Source organism: Microtus ochrogaster, chromosome 6 (assembly GCF_000317375.1).
Source record: "Microtus ochrogaster isolate Prairie Vole_2 chromosome 6, MicOch1.0, whole genome shotgun sequence".
Lineage (NCBI taxonomy): Eukaryota > Metazoa > Chordata > Mammalia > Rodentia > Cricetidae > Microtus > Microtus ochrogaster.
This window is the reverse complement of record NC_022013.1, coordinates 24,888,328-24,903,098: the sequence shown is the minus strand read 5'-3', so window position 1 is coordinate 24,903,098 and position 14,771 is coordinate 24,888,328. Positions and strand designations below refer to the sequence as shown.

Genomic DNA, 14,771 nt, shown 5'->3' with positions numbered 1-14,771 from the left:
AACAAGGGGTGCAGGTTCCTTCTTACAGCCCAGGCCTCAGGAGTGGTACCATGCCCAAGTTCATCCAGCTGGCAGAACTGCACCTATATTTCCTAAGGTCTGGCTCTGGAAGGTTTGGTGCTGTCCTGCAGGATCCCTAGATGGCCCTGAAGCCATCTGCAGAGTGCCAAGCTTCTGGGAATATTCTCCCTTTCCCCCATCTCTCTCCCTTTCTCTCCTGCCATGCCCCTCTAGTGAGCAAGGCCAAGCAGGGCCTTGCACATGGTAGGTAACCCCTGTATCACTGAGGTGCACCCCAGCTGCCCTTGTCCATAGGACTACGTCTAAGGGCTCTCACTAGCCTCCTCTCCTCCTTCCAGCTTCCCAGAAACACTTGGAAAATAAAATAAAATGAAGAGGTGGTGTGGGGCTACAGAGAGAATGTGATTCTGCTGTGGTTAAGTCTGGAGATGGAAGATGGGCCCGAGCCTGTCAGTCTCAGGGCCTAGAGCACTCAGGGTGAAGGGCTCTGAAGCCCTGGGTGGGAGGAATTGCCCTTGTTAGCATTCCCTAGAGCAGCTTATCAGAGCGGAGTGACCTTCCATCTCCCGTGTTCCCAGCTGCCCTGGGGTGGAGTGGAGAGGGAGCATGAGCTGCCTGACCACAACTTTCCACCTTGGTCCAGCTGGCGGAAAGGATCCCCATGAGAAGGATGTGTATGTGATCCCTCCTACTGTGTGTGCATGCGTGTGTGTGTGTGTGTGTGTGCATGCATGGTGTGTGTATGTGTGTGTGTTGTGTGTATGTGTGCGTGTTTGTGTGTGTTTGTGCACATGCATGGTGCATATATGTGTGCGTGTGTTTGTGTGTGTGTGTGATGCATGTATGTATGTATGTGTGTGTGTGTGTGTGTGTGTGTGTGTGTGTGCATGTGTGTGGTGCTGGCTTAAGCTGTGGCTCCTCTGGAAATGGCTGTGAGCTCTGGGGTTTTCTAGCTGCCTCTCCGTCTCTTCCTTATCTGCTCCCCTCCTCCCCATCTTTGATGGACTCAGCTCTGCTGGAAGCCCGTGTCTGATCTCGCACTCATACTGGATTTTTGACCTCCAAGCTGTCTGTCTCTATCTGTTGAAGTATACATCGGCTGCCCCATGTCTTTAGAAAGGGGGTGGGTGAGGCAGGAAGGACAGCACCACTTATGTAGGTCTCCAGTGTACCCATTGTGGTCTTGGGGCCTTTACGTGGGCCACCTGGAGATACTCCCTCTGAGAACTGATGAAGCCAGTGGCCTAGCCCCGGGCAGGGAGGTTGAAAATGATGGTAGGTAGAGGAATTCCCAGCTGTATCCCAACTTCCATGTCCGGTCTTCTTTTGCTGTGACCGCTGGGCCCCTGGGCTGTGCATATGCTCCTGACCTGGCTGATGACTTCTGCTAGCACCTGCAGTAGGTAATTACCTATGCCAAGGGAGTAGATTCCTAGCCATGAGCACGCAGCCTCACATAAGGTCTCCCTCTGGAAGCGTCACCTGCATTCCCATCCCCATGTAGACCTGGGTCTTCTCTGTCATTCACTCCCCAACAAAGAGCTGGAGGCTGTGAATCCACTAGGTTTGCACAAACTCGCGCTGGCAGACTTCAGAAGTGGGTGATGACAAGCCCGCCTCATCTCTGAATTATGAGCATCCTAGCAGGTCAGGGCTCTCTGCCTGCCCCAGTGCCCAGCCTGTGCCTCTCCAAGACTTCAGCCATGTCATGGGAGTCCAGCCTCCGTGGGACTTCCACTCTCTAAGCCTTTTAACCCCTTGTGTACCTGCCTTGGCTTGAATGTAGGAGAGGACGCTATGGGGGGAGGCCAGAGACCCCATTCCTCGCTTCCCACCTTCAGGTCTCAGGAGGACTCTGGGCAGCCTGCTGGCTGCTCCCCTACCGCTGACTGAATCATTTCTATATTTGGCCAGCAAGCCACGTGGGTGGGGAACCACTGCGGCTGCACTTCTGACAGCTGCAGGGGGTGGGGGGCAGGGGCTGCAGGCACAGAGGCTAGGCAGGAGGCATGTGCACTCTTTGGGAAAACCAATAAGGTGCCACCAAGGTAAGTAAGCCCTGAGAGGGGGCATGTGCCAGCACCCCCAGCCTCTCCCTCTCTGGTTCCGGGCCTGCCTCCTCTGCCCCTCCCCAGATGCCCTGCTCTCTTTAGCTGGTCCTCACAGCACTCTCTTCTCCCACAGACCACACCGCCCTCCAGAAACCATGGGTGTTGCTAGACCCAGCTGGGATTCTGCCAAGCTCTGGTGCTCAGTCTAAGACAAGGGCTGCCTCCCAGCCCGGCTCGCTCAGCCTGTCATGGCCACACACCGCTGCCTCCCGCTTGTGTGGGGACACAGGGCACCCAGCCCCAGCCCTGAAAGGTTAAGCCAGGCCTTCTGGCTCCATTCCACAGGGACACTACAGGCCCTAGGCTTCTTTCAGAGCAAGAGCAACTGATGCCATGGGAGCAACCCCTACCCACCTGTCTACTTGCCTGGCACTGCCTGTTCTGAGACCCATGCCCTGGGTCCTTCTGCAGGTGCCAACCCTGTGAGCTCTCCCCATCCCCTGACCTGACGCTGAGAGGCTCTGTCCATCCCCATCATGTGTGAGGTGATGCCCACAATCAATGAGGGGGACCCCCTGGGGCCCCCCCATGGTGCCGATGCCGACGCCAACTTTGAGCAACTGATGGTAAACATGCTGGATGAGCGAGAGAAGTTGCTGGAGTCCCTTCGGGAGAGTCAGGAAACTTTGGTAGCCACCCAGAGCCGGCTCCAGGATGCCCTTCATGAGCGAGACCAGCTCCAGCGTCACCTGAACTCCGCCCTCCCCCAGGTAAGAATGCAGACTCTCCCTCCCCAGCTCCTTTGAATTCAGCACCTTCGGGCCTCAGTCCCTCATCTGTTTGCGTGTCGGGTAGTGGAGTTCACAGAGTGTTTTTATCTCCGTGTTCCTGCATAAACCCTTTCCCTAAGTGCCACTGCCTACTTTGGCTTTACCTGGAGAATGCAGAAAGAAAATCCTGTGCTGACCGCCAACTGTAGGGAGCCCAGACTGCCAGTAGGTGGCACACTAGACTGGAAGGAAACCCCATTTCTAACAGCTTCTCACCAGAGACCAAGAGTTGCCAGGAGCGGGAATCAAGGAAAGCAGAGATGGGAGAGGCCTTAGTGACTATGTTTTCCACTGTCCTTCCTGCACAGATGAAAGCGAAATCTCACACAGATAGTTGTAGGCTGAGCTGAACCTTGAAGCCAGGTGTCCTGCATGCCAGTTCATGGTCCTCAGTAACACCTCCAGTAGCTACAACTTAGTAACCATTTGCTGCTTGCTGCGCACCCTCTGTGGCTAGGCATCTGTAGAGATTATCTCAGCAGACTCTCACCGTGGAGCCAGTGCCGACAGCAATGAAACTGAAGCCTAGGGCGATCAGTCAGTTGCACATTGCTCTGCAGGGAGTAAGTGGTGGCTTGAGGGTTGTGTACCCCCAGACCCCCAAGACATTGTCTTGTTCTGTTTTATTTCTACTTCACCACATGGGCTCTGGAAATCCAAGTTGCTTCCTGCTTAGCACCCAGTGGGTGGATGTTCTGGGGTTGGGGTAGGGTGGGGATGCGTAGAGGCCCGAGACAGGAACAGGAACATGAGTTACATGTTGTGTAACTCTCTTGCAGCTTGTGGGAGTAGCTGTGGTCTGCCAGGTCACCAGGTCCAGGGAGACTGGGGTTTGTCTGTCAGACTGTACAGAAACTTACATAGTCTACTTGGCCACCCTGCCCTCTCAGGACAGAGGTGGCTTTGGATGCATGGCACAGACCGCCCTGAGCCAGTGGGGGTGCTGCTTGGATTAGGGGAGGTGGCCTGGAGATGCCAGATAACCTAAGCCTCAGCTTTAGGTCCTTTCTCCAAATTCAGGGAGAACCAGGGCTGGGCCTGGATTTCTGAGGTTCAACTTTAGGGGTTCAGAGTCTTGTAATGGTTTCTATCTAAGAATCTGGACCCTGCTGGAGAGGAGTGGTGGGCATGTGGGCCGCTCCTACCTTGTCCATCACAAGCCCTGGGCATTTTGTGCAAGGCTGCATAGCTAACTGTGGGAGAGCTGAAATGGATTTGATTCCAGGTCTTCCCAGCCTTTTACATTTGAAGCTTCCAAGGGGAGGGATCGTGCCTCTGGTCACCTACCCACAGTGATTGACAAGGAGCTGATGGTTTTCAGGGAGGAATGTTTCCACTGGGGAGTCCGGGGAGCCTATGAGCCAGCTGAACCCTGCACAGATAGTCTTTGGTATTTTGTCTTTTTTTTTTTCTGAAGCTGAGGACCGAACCCAGGACCTTGTGCTTGCTAGGCAAGAGCTCTCCCACTGAGCTAAATCCCCAACCCCACAGATAGTCTTTGGAAGTAGAGTGTGACCTCCTTAGGGGCCGGAGAGGGGTGAGCTGTGCAGGGAGCCCTAGTCAGTGGAGGTGTGGCTCTTAGAAGTTTCCTCGGTGTTTGGAGACAGGTGGGCTAGGTCTTAGAGTACACAGAAAAAGACAGGAAAGAAGAGTTTGAAACTAGGAGGAGTTTGTGCTTAACTTTCTAAACAGAATTGTTCTTTGGGGGATTCTCCTGGCAGCAGGCTATCAGATGAATTGGCTAGAAAGGGAGGACACAGCTTCCTAGGGTAGGGAAAGAAGGTCGCTGCCTAGCTTGGGGCAGAGGAGAGGACAGCATTATAGCCCATCAGGGATGGGATGGTATCATGAGGTGTGGGCATGCCTTCAAGTCCTGTCTCTAGGTGGTGTGTGTGTGTGTGTGTGTGTGTGTGTACGTGTGTATGTTTGTGTAAGCTGAGGGGCAAAGCAACATCAGGCCCCAGTCTCGGCTTCCAGATAATGAGACATTTAACTTCCCTGCACTTTGGCTGTGGCCTTGGTAGGAAGGCAGTAATCAAGGAACAGGGCTCAGTTTTTCCTGCTCTGCTCTCTGGGCCCTGCTCACTTTCTTCTGCTGCTTTTTGGTCTGCAGGGATAAGGGGATACTGCTTTGAGAATTTGTCCTGTGGTTATGAATTCTTGGTGTTTAAAGGGGGCTGCAGAGGAGAGGTGGGGCCCAGCCTCTACAGTAATGTTTAGACTCTGTGGCCACAGGGAACAGCTACTCATCTGAGAATTTTTTTGGGGGGGCTGGTATGTCATCAAACCAGTGGGATGTGATGAGCCTGTAACTCTAAGGCCATGCACTCTTCCTTAGCTGCTTATCCTCATAGAAGAGCAGGATTGGGAGAGCTTCCCCTAGGCAGGGACAGTTAGTATATGCCTTCAGATGCTGAACTGTAAGCCTGGCTGGACTGAACAGGGCTTCCAGAAGCCAGGACTGCATCACAGGGCTGCATGCCCGTGTGCTCTCAACCCGTGTGTTATACTGGGCATCTGCAGCTTGCACAGTCCTGGGAAGGGGGTGGCAGAGAGCTTCCTGGGAAGCATGCACGTGTGAGCTTTATAGCACCCTTCTTTCCTCTTCCTAACTCTTGTCAGTCTCTATATGGACTCCTTCCACCAGACACACAGTGGCCCTGCCCTCCATGATTCCAAAGGAGCTGGCTACTGAGCTGCCGGAGGATTACAAAGACGGAGTGGGAGGGAGAGTGTAATCTGGTCACTGATGGCTGGAGAGGCAGGCCTTGCAGGGCCGACTTGGTGACTTAATCATTTCTGTGTGCAGTCCTGTTCACTGGAATCCTAATATGTGCTTCCCCTTGGGAAGCTCGCACTAGCTGCAGGCTTCCTGCCCTGCTACAGGGACAGGCCGGGATTTGAGGGACGTGGGCAGATAGAAGTAAGGGGCGAATGAGAAAAGCCTGCCATATATTTGAGTGTTCAGGGCACCAGTTGGAGGCTAATCCCAAGCACTGTGGGTTTTGGGGGCTTTCAGGAATTTGCCACTTTAACTCGGGAGCTGAGCATGTGTCGGGAGCAGCTTCTGGAACGGGAGGAAGAGATATCTGAGTTGAAAGCAGAACGGAATAATACAAGGGTAAGTAAGGGGTGTTCTTGTGTGTGTGTGTCTGTGTGTGTGTGTGTGCGCGCACCCTGACCAAACACCTTGGCTAGATGGGTTCTGCCTCCTATCCTGAAGTCATGGGAAAACTACTTAGTCCCCAGTACTGGGTTTTTATTTGTGGTTCCTTAGTCTCAGCAGGGTTGAAGTTCTGTGGAAGAGGCCAGGGCAGCCCGGCTGGGGTCTGGGTCTGGTGTTCATTGAGAGCGTTGTACTTTGTGACTCTGTGGGCCCTGCTTTTTAGCTCCTGGGGCCCAAGTCCATTGTCTTCCCTCCTGCCCTCCCCTGCTCTCTGCCAGCTGCTTCTGGAACATCTGGAATGTCTGGTGTCCCGCCATGAGCGGTCGCTGCGGATGACGGTGGTAAAGCGCCAGGCCCAGTCTCCTTCGGGTGTCTCCAGTGAGGTGGAGGTGCTGAAGGCCCTTAAGTCATTATTTGAGCATCACAAGGCCCTGGATGAGAAGGTACCCACCTACCCTCCCCTTCTCCCAGTCCATCCAGGCTTCCCTGAGTCTCCTGTGCTCCTTCCTGGGATCTCCACACTTGGTGTCAGGGAACTTGTCCCCAGCCCCAGGACCTCTCCTACCACTGGCCTAGTTTCCAGCCCTACTAGGTTCTCTCCGGGGCCTTTGCCTCTTCACAGGCCCTCCGTGTTTTCCCATGCCTGACAGAGGCAGACGGAGCCCCAGTGTAAGTTCTGTGGGGGCCAAGCTTTCTCCCTCCATCTCTCCTTCCTCTGGGCAGGTACGAGAACGGCTCCGGGCAGCTCTAGAACGGGTCACCACCTTAGAGGAGCAGCTGGCAGGAGCTCACCAGCAGGTAAGCTACCCGACTGGGTCTGCCCTGTAGTTCTGAGAAATCCGGCTGGCTGCCTACCCTCTCTGTTTCACCGTGCTCCTCATATCTCTGCCTGCTGTGGCTGGGCGCCGGTAGCTGAAGCTAGGCCAGGCATGTCTTCCCAGGAGGTGTGGAATGTGCAGGAAGTCTCTTCTTTGACTTATTATTTTTTGGGGGTGGTGGTGGTTGCTGTGTTTTCTAGGTATCTGCCCTGCAGCAGGGGGCAGGAGTTCGAGATGGAGTGGCAGAAGAAGAAGGGGCCATGGAGCTGGGACCAAAACGCCTGTGGAAAGTGGGTAATGGGGAGTTGTTCAGAAGGAGCCTGGAGTCCCCAAGACAGGAATGGGAGGTTCTGCATGCCTAGGTTCAGTAGGATACTGCTTGAGTTAGACTTGAGGCTCTTCATGATATTCCCGCTTTTCTTTCTCCTCCTCACTTCCTAGCAAAGTAGCAAAGTAATCTATAGATTTTCAGTTTAGTGCTTATGCATATAGTGCACACGTCCACACATCTTCTTTGTGTGTCAAAATCAGGCAGGGTTCCTTCTGTCTCTGAGCCTTTCTTCCTTTAATCTGTCCCTTCCTGGGTTACAAGAGGCAGAGCTAAAAGGAAAAACTAGAAGCTAGAGATAGCATAGAAGAGCGAAGGTGTTTGTCCATTATCAGGAGTGAGCTTCTTGGTTCAGAGGGAAGAAAGTATATCTGGACCTGAGCTCTAATGTGTGGACAGAGCTGTGACCTGTGGGCATGTGCTCCTTCCTCCCAGCCTCCCTGGGATGGAGCAGGGTAGGGTGTGGGATTCTCTGGCTCCTTGGCTGATGGTCCACTGTCCCTGGAGGATGACACTGGCCGGGTGGAAGAGCTACAAGGACTCTTGGAGAAGCAGAACTACGAATTGAGCCAGGCCCGTGAGCGACTGGTCACCCTGAGTGCAACTGTGACTGAGCTTGAGGAGGACCTGGGCACAGCCCGCCGAGACCTCATAAAGTCTGAGGAGCTGAGCAGCAAGCATCAGCGGGACCTCCGAGAGGTGGGCAAGGGCCCAGGCCTGCTCCCAGCAACTGCGTCTGGCTGGGTACAGGTGTTGGCACTCAGGAGGGTGTGAACAGAGGTCCAGGCGACAGCTGAGCAGGGTTAGACTGAGCCCTTGGCAGGGTCCACTGTGAGGAAGAAGATGGGAGGGTGGGGTCAAGGCCGGAAACTGAAAGGTGAGTACAGATCACGGCCCTTTCTGGGCTATGGCCATCAGCTGCAGTCGGGGAGGTGCAGCTATGTGATGGGCAGAGAAAAACGGGTAACCCTCCTCCTTATACCCTCCGCTCCACCAGGCTCTCGCTCAGAAGGAGGACATGGAAGAGCGGATCACCACACTGGAGAAGCGCTACTTGGCTGCCCAGCGAGAAGCCACATCCATCCATGACCTCAATGACAAACTAGAGAATGAGCTGGCTAATAAGGAGTCCCTGCACCGCCAGGTAACTCTAGGGGTCCTGATGGTCCTGTGGAAACTATTCCTTGGTGGCCAGGAGCCCCTGGGATTCTGCAAGTTCACTTTGGGCACCTTGGACAGGAAAGAACCAAGATTCTTTTGGTGGCCACCTGCTCTCTGTTGAGGCTGGGGTGGAGGAGGGGACCTGGCATTCTTTCTTGACTTGTTTTCCTCTCTGTACTACCAGTGTGAGGAGAAGGCCCGGCACCTGCAGGAGCTCCTGGAAGTGGCTGAGCAAAAGCTGCAGCAGACAATGCGTAAGGCAGAGACTCTGCCAGAGGTGGAGGCTGAGCTGGCTCAGAGGATTGCGGCCCTCACCAAGGCAAGTGGGCCAGGGGTTTGAGATCTTCACCATCTCCTGTGTCTGAGGCTCTTGCGGAGCCAGGCAGACTATGAGGAGAGAGAGAGGCATATCAGGCTGGGCCAGGCCAGGCCAGGGAGTTGCTCCCCAATGTGAGACATTAAACACACTACCTTGTGTCTCTCAGTTGGAAGAGTAATCCTCACCCTCGTTACCTCTCAAGGAAGAGTCCTCCCCCCTCCTTTTTTTTTTTTTTTGGTGGGGGCGTTTTTTGAGACAGGATTTCTCTGTGTAACCCTGGTTGTCTTGGAACTCACTCTGTTCACCAGGCTGGCCTCAAACTCAGAGATCTTTCTTCCTCTGCCTCCTGAGTACTTGGATTAAAGGGTGTACCACCCCCACCTGGCTTAGGGCGAGTCCTTTAAGGAGAGACCACTACATGGACACAGGGCACTTTAACCATCATCTGTATTTTTCCAGCTGATACATCTTTTTGTTTGGGGTTATAGGATTTTCATCTGGAAAGATGAAACCCCAGAGGAGATACCATTAAAATTTGCATATCCCTGAAGGGGCAGCAGGTAGAATTTTAGGCTGAGTGCATCTTTCTTTACCAAACTGAAACATTCTAGACACAGAGGCCAGCTCTGGTTGCCTGAAAAGCTGTAGCTGTAGGATGAATTAAAGGTGGATATAATTCTACCTAACGGAGAGGTAGCTTTCTGTGGCAATAGTCTCCGAGAGGTGTGCAGGCTAGAAACGGTTGACTCTGGAAGAGAGGAGTAAGTGCATGGACCTAGAGATATGGTATTGTAATCAAGGAATGTAGGAGTCCTACCTGTCGGGAAGCTTCTGGAGGTGGTGCTAATGTGTGATCACCGCAGCTACCTCCAGACCCTGGAGCCTGACCCAGAGCTTGCCATTTAGAGACTTCTAGTGTGGCAGATGGCTGCCCCAAGGACTGGATGTACAGCTTCGCTTACGGCCTTGACTGTGCCTCTGAAGACCCAGGGCCACGTCTGCTCCTGCTCTGACTGGCTCTGTGACCTGAGAGAAGTTAACGTCTCCCTAGCTGGGCCTCAGTTTCCTGACCTCTGATGGTGGAGTTGGCTAGGGTAGTCAGTGCAGTCTTTTCAGACCTCCAATTGGGCGCCAGATTTAAATTACAGTAGAAGATGCTGTGTGTGGGATGCTGAGCAAAAACTGAGAAGAAGGGGTGGGCTGCGGGATTAATGTGTTCCAGTGAGTCATAGCAGTGGGATCTTAAGGAAGGGTTTTCTGACTGTAAGGGATGCAAAGTTCTGGGGACCTTGTAAGCAGAACATGACAGGGCCTCCATCTCTGGAAATTGTGGCCAGGAAGGGAGAAGCTTCACCTGGGCTTCTTTAGTAGTATAGGTAATAGCCATCGTGAGGCTAGCATCATGGCATGCTTCTTGTACTTCCACGTTTACCAGGGATGTCTCCTTTAGTCCTTGTGAGGGTCCGATGGGCATACATTTTAAGGTTAGCTCTGAGCAGGAAGGAGATGAGCAAAGGTGACAATGGGCCTGCTCCAAGATGGCAGGATGGAGCTTGGTTTCTGTGGCACTTGAGACCCTGATCCCCAAGACCGCCTTGACACCAGGGTATGTGGCCTATGGGGCTTGAGCAGAAGGAACAAAGATCTCCAAGGTGGCTGGCTGACTGTCCCTGCACCTAGGCTGAGGAGCGTCATGGTAACATTGAGGAACACCTACGACAGCTGGAAGGGCAGCTGGAAGAGAAGAACCAGGAGCTGGCAAGGGTGAGGGCACCAGTCAGTCATCTTGGCCTCTTCTGTCTCCAGGGCAGGATATGGGATGGTCTGTGGAGGGACACAGAAGAAGGGATGGCCAGGGAAAGAGCTTGCATGGGGCAAGAGGTGGCTCACAGTTAGGGAGGAGCTGGTTGGAAGAACTGAAGAGCCCCTGAGGGCAGATAAGGGGACAGTGATAGGCATAGAACCTGGGTGGAAATGGATGGTTCTGGAGGAGGGTGGTGACAAAGTCTTGAGGTGGCCTAGCACAAGATGGGTGGGCTGCGCAGGTGCGTCAGCGGGAGAAGATGAACGAAGACCACAACAAGCGACTGTCAGACACTGTGGACCGTCTGCTCAGTGAGTCCAATGAGCGCCTGCAGCTCCACCTCAAGGAACGAATGGCTGCCCTGGAGGAGAAGGTGAGGGGGTTTGGGTATGCTGGGTGGACAGGGTGAGCATGGGGCTATGGCTGCCTGAAAGGACCGAGTCAAGGTGGAGCCCAGCTGGCTAGAGGAGTAGGCTTGGGATGTGGCAGTGTGTGACCAGGGGGCAGGGAATATAAAGGACAGCAGTAAAGGTCACCTGGGCCACAGCTGGGGAAAGGAAGAGCGTTTCCGGTCAGGGAAGGTCATGCTGTCCTGGAGGGGTGGGCTTGGAGAGGTGACTGAGAGCAGGGTCACTGGCCAGTCAGGGCACCCAGTTCACAGCTGCTCTCCCTCAGAACACGTTGGTACAGGAGTTGAAGAGCTCCCAGCAGGACATAGGAGAGCTGCACTACCACAGGGTACCTAGCTGCTGGCTAGCCCTGCCCGCGTGGGAGGGCCCCCGGCATGATGCCTGGTGTTCGTGCAGCTGCTCAATGCTGGCTTCTCTTAGTTCATGCACACATCATACCATCGCCCTCCACTGTTGCCCAACACAGAAGCTACTGACTGTGCATACGCTTTATCCATGCAGAGGCTGGAGAAACGGAGGTCATTGATATCCGCCATGGGGTTGGCTCTATTCTGGACAGAGTCCTACATGCTGGGAGCTGCAGCCACTGGCCTTAGCAGTGTGTGTCACAAAAGCCTGGTCCTCTCTGCTGCCTGGCTCCATTTGCCTTGCATTTGTCTGGCACTGAGGGGTCAACTGGCTGTAGACGTCTTCTCTAGGCAGGGTCTGTTTCTGGCCTGGCCCCTCTGTCAATCCCCTGCTCATTTTCCAGTCACGCTTCTTTCTTTGTTGTCATCTGGGCCCAGTGTGGAGCCCTTGACTTTGGACTTTGCAGGGCATTCTTCTACTTTCCACAACTCCAGTGCCCTCTTTGCCCCTCTCTGACTTCCACTCTTCCCTCTCTGCCTCTCCCTGGCCCCATCCCACCCTGGATCTGCCTGGCACAGGGTCGCCTGTCTGAAGAGATTGAGAAGCTGCGCCAAGAGGTGGACCAACTGAAGGGCCGAGGGGGGCCATTTGTGGATGGCATCCACTCCAGGTACTAGAGTGTGGGACTCAGTGCATGCTGGGTACTGGTCCTGGGTGGACCTTGAGAAAGGAGATTCCCTCACCAAAACACTGCCCAGGACCTCAGAGTCTTTCTTCTATTCAGGATGGGACACTGGGGCTCAGAGCTCTTGGCCAGTCCTTCAGCTCATGTGGACACTTAGGAGGGGAGCACATATCCTCCAGGGGGCGCTGAAAGGCAAGGAATTAATGGTGCTGCTTCTCAGCTGTGGGAGTAGTGTGTGCTTCTGGGATCTTTGCCAGAGGTCACCCCCTCTCCCCATCCCACAGGGCCCTCTGTAAGAGTTTACTTCTCACTGGAGTTCTTGAGACACCATTTTTAGGATTGCTGTTTGAGAGCCAAGGACCACCCAAGTTCAAGTAGGAGCCAGCCGACAGAGAGACATCAGGGGGGGTGAAATGGAGCCGCAAACACTCCTTCCTGTTGGAAGTTGAGATGCTGTGTTACTCCTGTGGCCACGGTATCCCTTTACCCAAAAGCACTGTAAGACGTGCTGAGTGGGGCTTGCAGCCGCACTGTGTGAAGCAGTTGGCACTGAACTCAGTTCTCAGTTCAGCGAGGTGGGCTGAGGAGCAAGATGACTGGATGCTACTGCTGAGTGTTCTCGGTTCCTGGCTGTCTCTGTAAATCAGAGTCTCTTAGACATGCCATTCCCTTCATCCCGTGCTCTTGATGCGTCAGGGAAGTGGACATTAGCTATTAGGAAGGTGGCTAAGCCTACATGTATGTGTGTGGATGGACAGTGCTTTGGTGAGGGAAAGGATGCTGGACTGGCGGTGAGAGGCTCTGGAGGTCTGAGCTGGTAGACATGGAAGTTCACCAGGAATTCTACTCTTGTATCAGGAGGGGGATGAAGAGAAGGGAGCTGGGATTGTTCCAATTTCTCCTTTCCTGTTGGTTGACCAGATGGAGAAGGCTCTCAATGAGAGAACTGACCCAGAGCTCACCAAGCCTTTGCTACTGCTTGCTTTCCTTGCTGACTAGGAGTTCTTGGCTTTGTCCATAGAGTCACTGGACTCTTCACAGAACTGAGGTGGGGGAGCTGGGTAGGAGCTCCTTCTTCCCAGCTGCACGGTATGGATTGTAGGCTCCATTGCTTCTCTGTACTGGGCTCCATTAAGGCTTCTGAGCTGAGAAGACAGAGTGGAAGTGTCGCAGAGGGGCCTTCTAGATACCTCAGACATTATCCCTGGGACCCTAAAATCTGTGCTTGGAACAGACATCTGGGGAAGGCAGAATGGATTCTCTAGCCTGTACCTGTGATGTTGCTACAAGGTTCTCCAGGGCTTCCTGGGGATGCAAATGACACATCTGGGTTGAATTTTATCCAGGTGTTCAGTTCAGATTGTCAGGAGGCCTGGAGAGGGTTGCTAGAGAGAACACCAGAAGTGAAGAGCCTCAGAGTTAAAAGGCCCCAAGAGCTCATCTCTTTGGATTCCTCTTTGTCCCCCAGGCCAAGAGCCATCCTGCATGGCTGCTGTCACAAAGCTTGAGGTCCTCCACTTGAATGCTCCTCTGACAGGGAGCTCAACTTTTTGAAAGCATCCTAATCCACTTCTTGTCAGGAGGAGATCCTGCTTATGCAGAATGGACCACTGCTCCCTACAGCTTTTTCCCCTGGGTCAATTTGACCCCTGAGCTCCAGGGCGTAAGTGGAGCCTTGGGCTTCCATGGCAGCTCTTCTGATGTTTGGGACAGCTGTGTTCCAGGTTGCTTCTCTCCAAACTGGCCATTCCCCAGTCGTGGGGCCCTCTGAGTGTAAACCGGGGCTGTCAGTCTTGAGGGCTCATCTTTTCCCTCCTGCCACTCAAGGTCACATGTGGGCAGTGCATCAGACGTGCGGTTCTCTCTGAGTGTAGCCACACACGCACCCCCGGGTCTGCATCGGCGCTATGCGGTGCTGAGGGAAGAGTCTGCCAAGGTAAGGGGTGGAGGGATGTGTGTGTGGGTCTCCCTGGGGAGTTTGGGGTTAGTTCGGCCGTGTGTCTGGCTCCAGTTACACAGACGACTGGCGTGTGGTGCAAAGCCTTGCCCGGCCTTCTCCCCTGTCAATGACAGCTGCAGCCTTAGGGTTGGGGCTCTTGTCAGCTGCAACAGCTGTCGCCCCCCCTTTCCTCAAACTCCTGGTGGGCGAGAGGTAGGGGTGGAAGACGGCCAGTGGTCTCTGAGGCCCCACTACAGCTTGTGCGCGTGTGCCTGGGTGTGCATTGTTCATTTCTGGTGACCAAGAGAGGGTTGCAGGGGCAAAATGGAATTAACAAGCTTCCTGGAACAAAAGCGTGGCTTATAGTGGAAAGGAGGGAGCGATGACAGATTAGCTGGCCCTGGGGAATGGCACCTGAGAAGCAGCTGCCAGTTTCTGAGTTGCCCCAGGGAGGTGGCTGGGAGGCAGGACGACTACAGTAAGAGAAGCTAAGGAGCAGAAGAGAGCCACTGCCCTCCAGTTGTTAATCCGCACACGTCCTGGGGTTCCAGGAAGTGTGGATGGAGAAGGAGGGAACACTAATCTGATGGGGGAAGATTTATCTTCCTTCACCTCTGAGAATTACCTGGGCTGAGTTTGGTGAGTAGGTGTATTAGCATACTTGGAAAACTGAGGCAGGAGGATTGTGAGCCAGTTGGGGCAACATGGCAAGTCCCCAGAAAGAAAGAAAAAGGAAGGAAGGAAGAAAGGAAGAAAGGCAGAATAAAGAAAAAGCAAGCAAATAGGTATGTAGGGAGGAGGCATGTAGGGAGGAGGCAGGCATGTAGGGAGGAGGCAGGCATGTAGGGAGGAGGCAGGCATGTAGGGAGGAGGCAGGCATGTAGGGAGGAG

The 14,771-nt window shown here is 54.0% G+C and overlaps 1 protein-coding gene across 2 annotated transcripts in view; it reads left to right on the top strand.

Annotated features, from left to right (window-relative positions):
* Nucleotides 1-14,771, top strand: part of Ppfia4 (PTPRF interacting protein alpha 4) — a 46,857-nt gene that overhangs the window by 8,248 nt on the left and 23,838 nt on the right. For both annotated transcript variants that reach the window (XR_003377072.1, XM_026779969.1), the window contains exons 2-13: nucleotides 2,206-2,842; nucleotides 5,922-6,023; nucleotides 6,347-6,511; nucleotides 6,792-6,866; nucleotides 7,087-7,176; nucleotides 7,722-7,913; nucleotides 8,212-8,358; nucleotides 8,560-8,694; nucleotides 10,375-10,458; nucleotides 10,740-10,871; nucleotides 11,835-11,926; nucleotides 13,769-13,877. Coding sequence is in view for 1 of the 2 variants with exons in the window: in XM_026779969.1 (XP_026635770.1) it covers nucleotides 2,609-2,842; nucleotides 5,922-6,023; nucleotides 6,347-6,511; nucleotides 6,792-6,866; nucleotides 7,087-7,176; nucleotides 7,722-7,913; nucleotides 8,212-8,358; nucleotides 8,560-8,694; nucleotides 10,375-10,458; nucleotides 10,740-10,871; nucleotides 11,835-11,926; nucleotides 13,769-13,877 (1,557 nt within the window). In the remaining variant the exon portion in view is untranslated. The remainder of the gene's footprint in view (nucleotides 1-2,205; nucleotides 2,843-5,921; nucleotides 6,024-6,346; nucleotides 6,512-6,791; nucleotides 6,867-7,086; nucleotides 7,177-7,721; nucleotides 7,914-8,211; nucleotides 8,359-8,559; nucleotides 8,695-10,374; nucleotides 10,459-10,739; nucleotides 10,872-11,834; nucleotides 11,927-13,768; nucleotides 13,878-14,771) is intronic.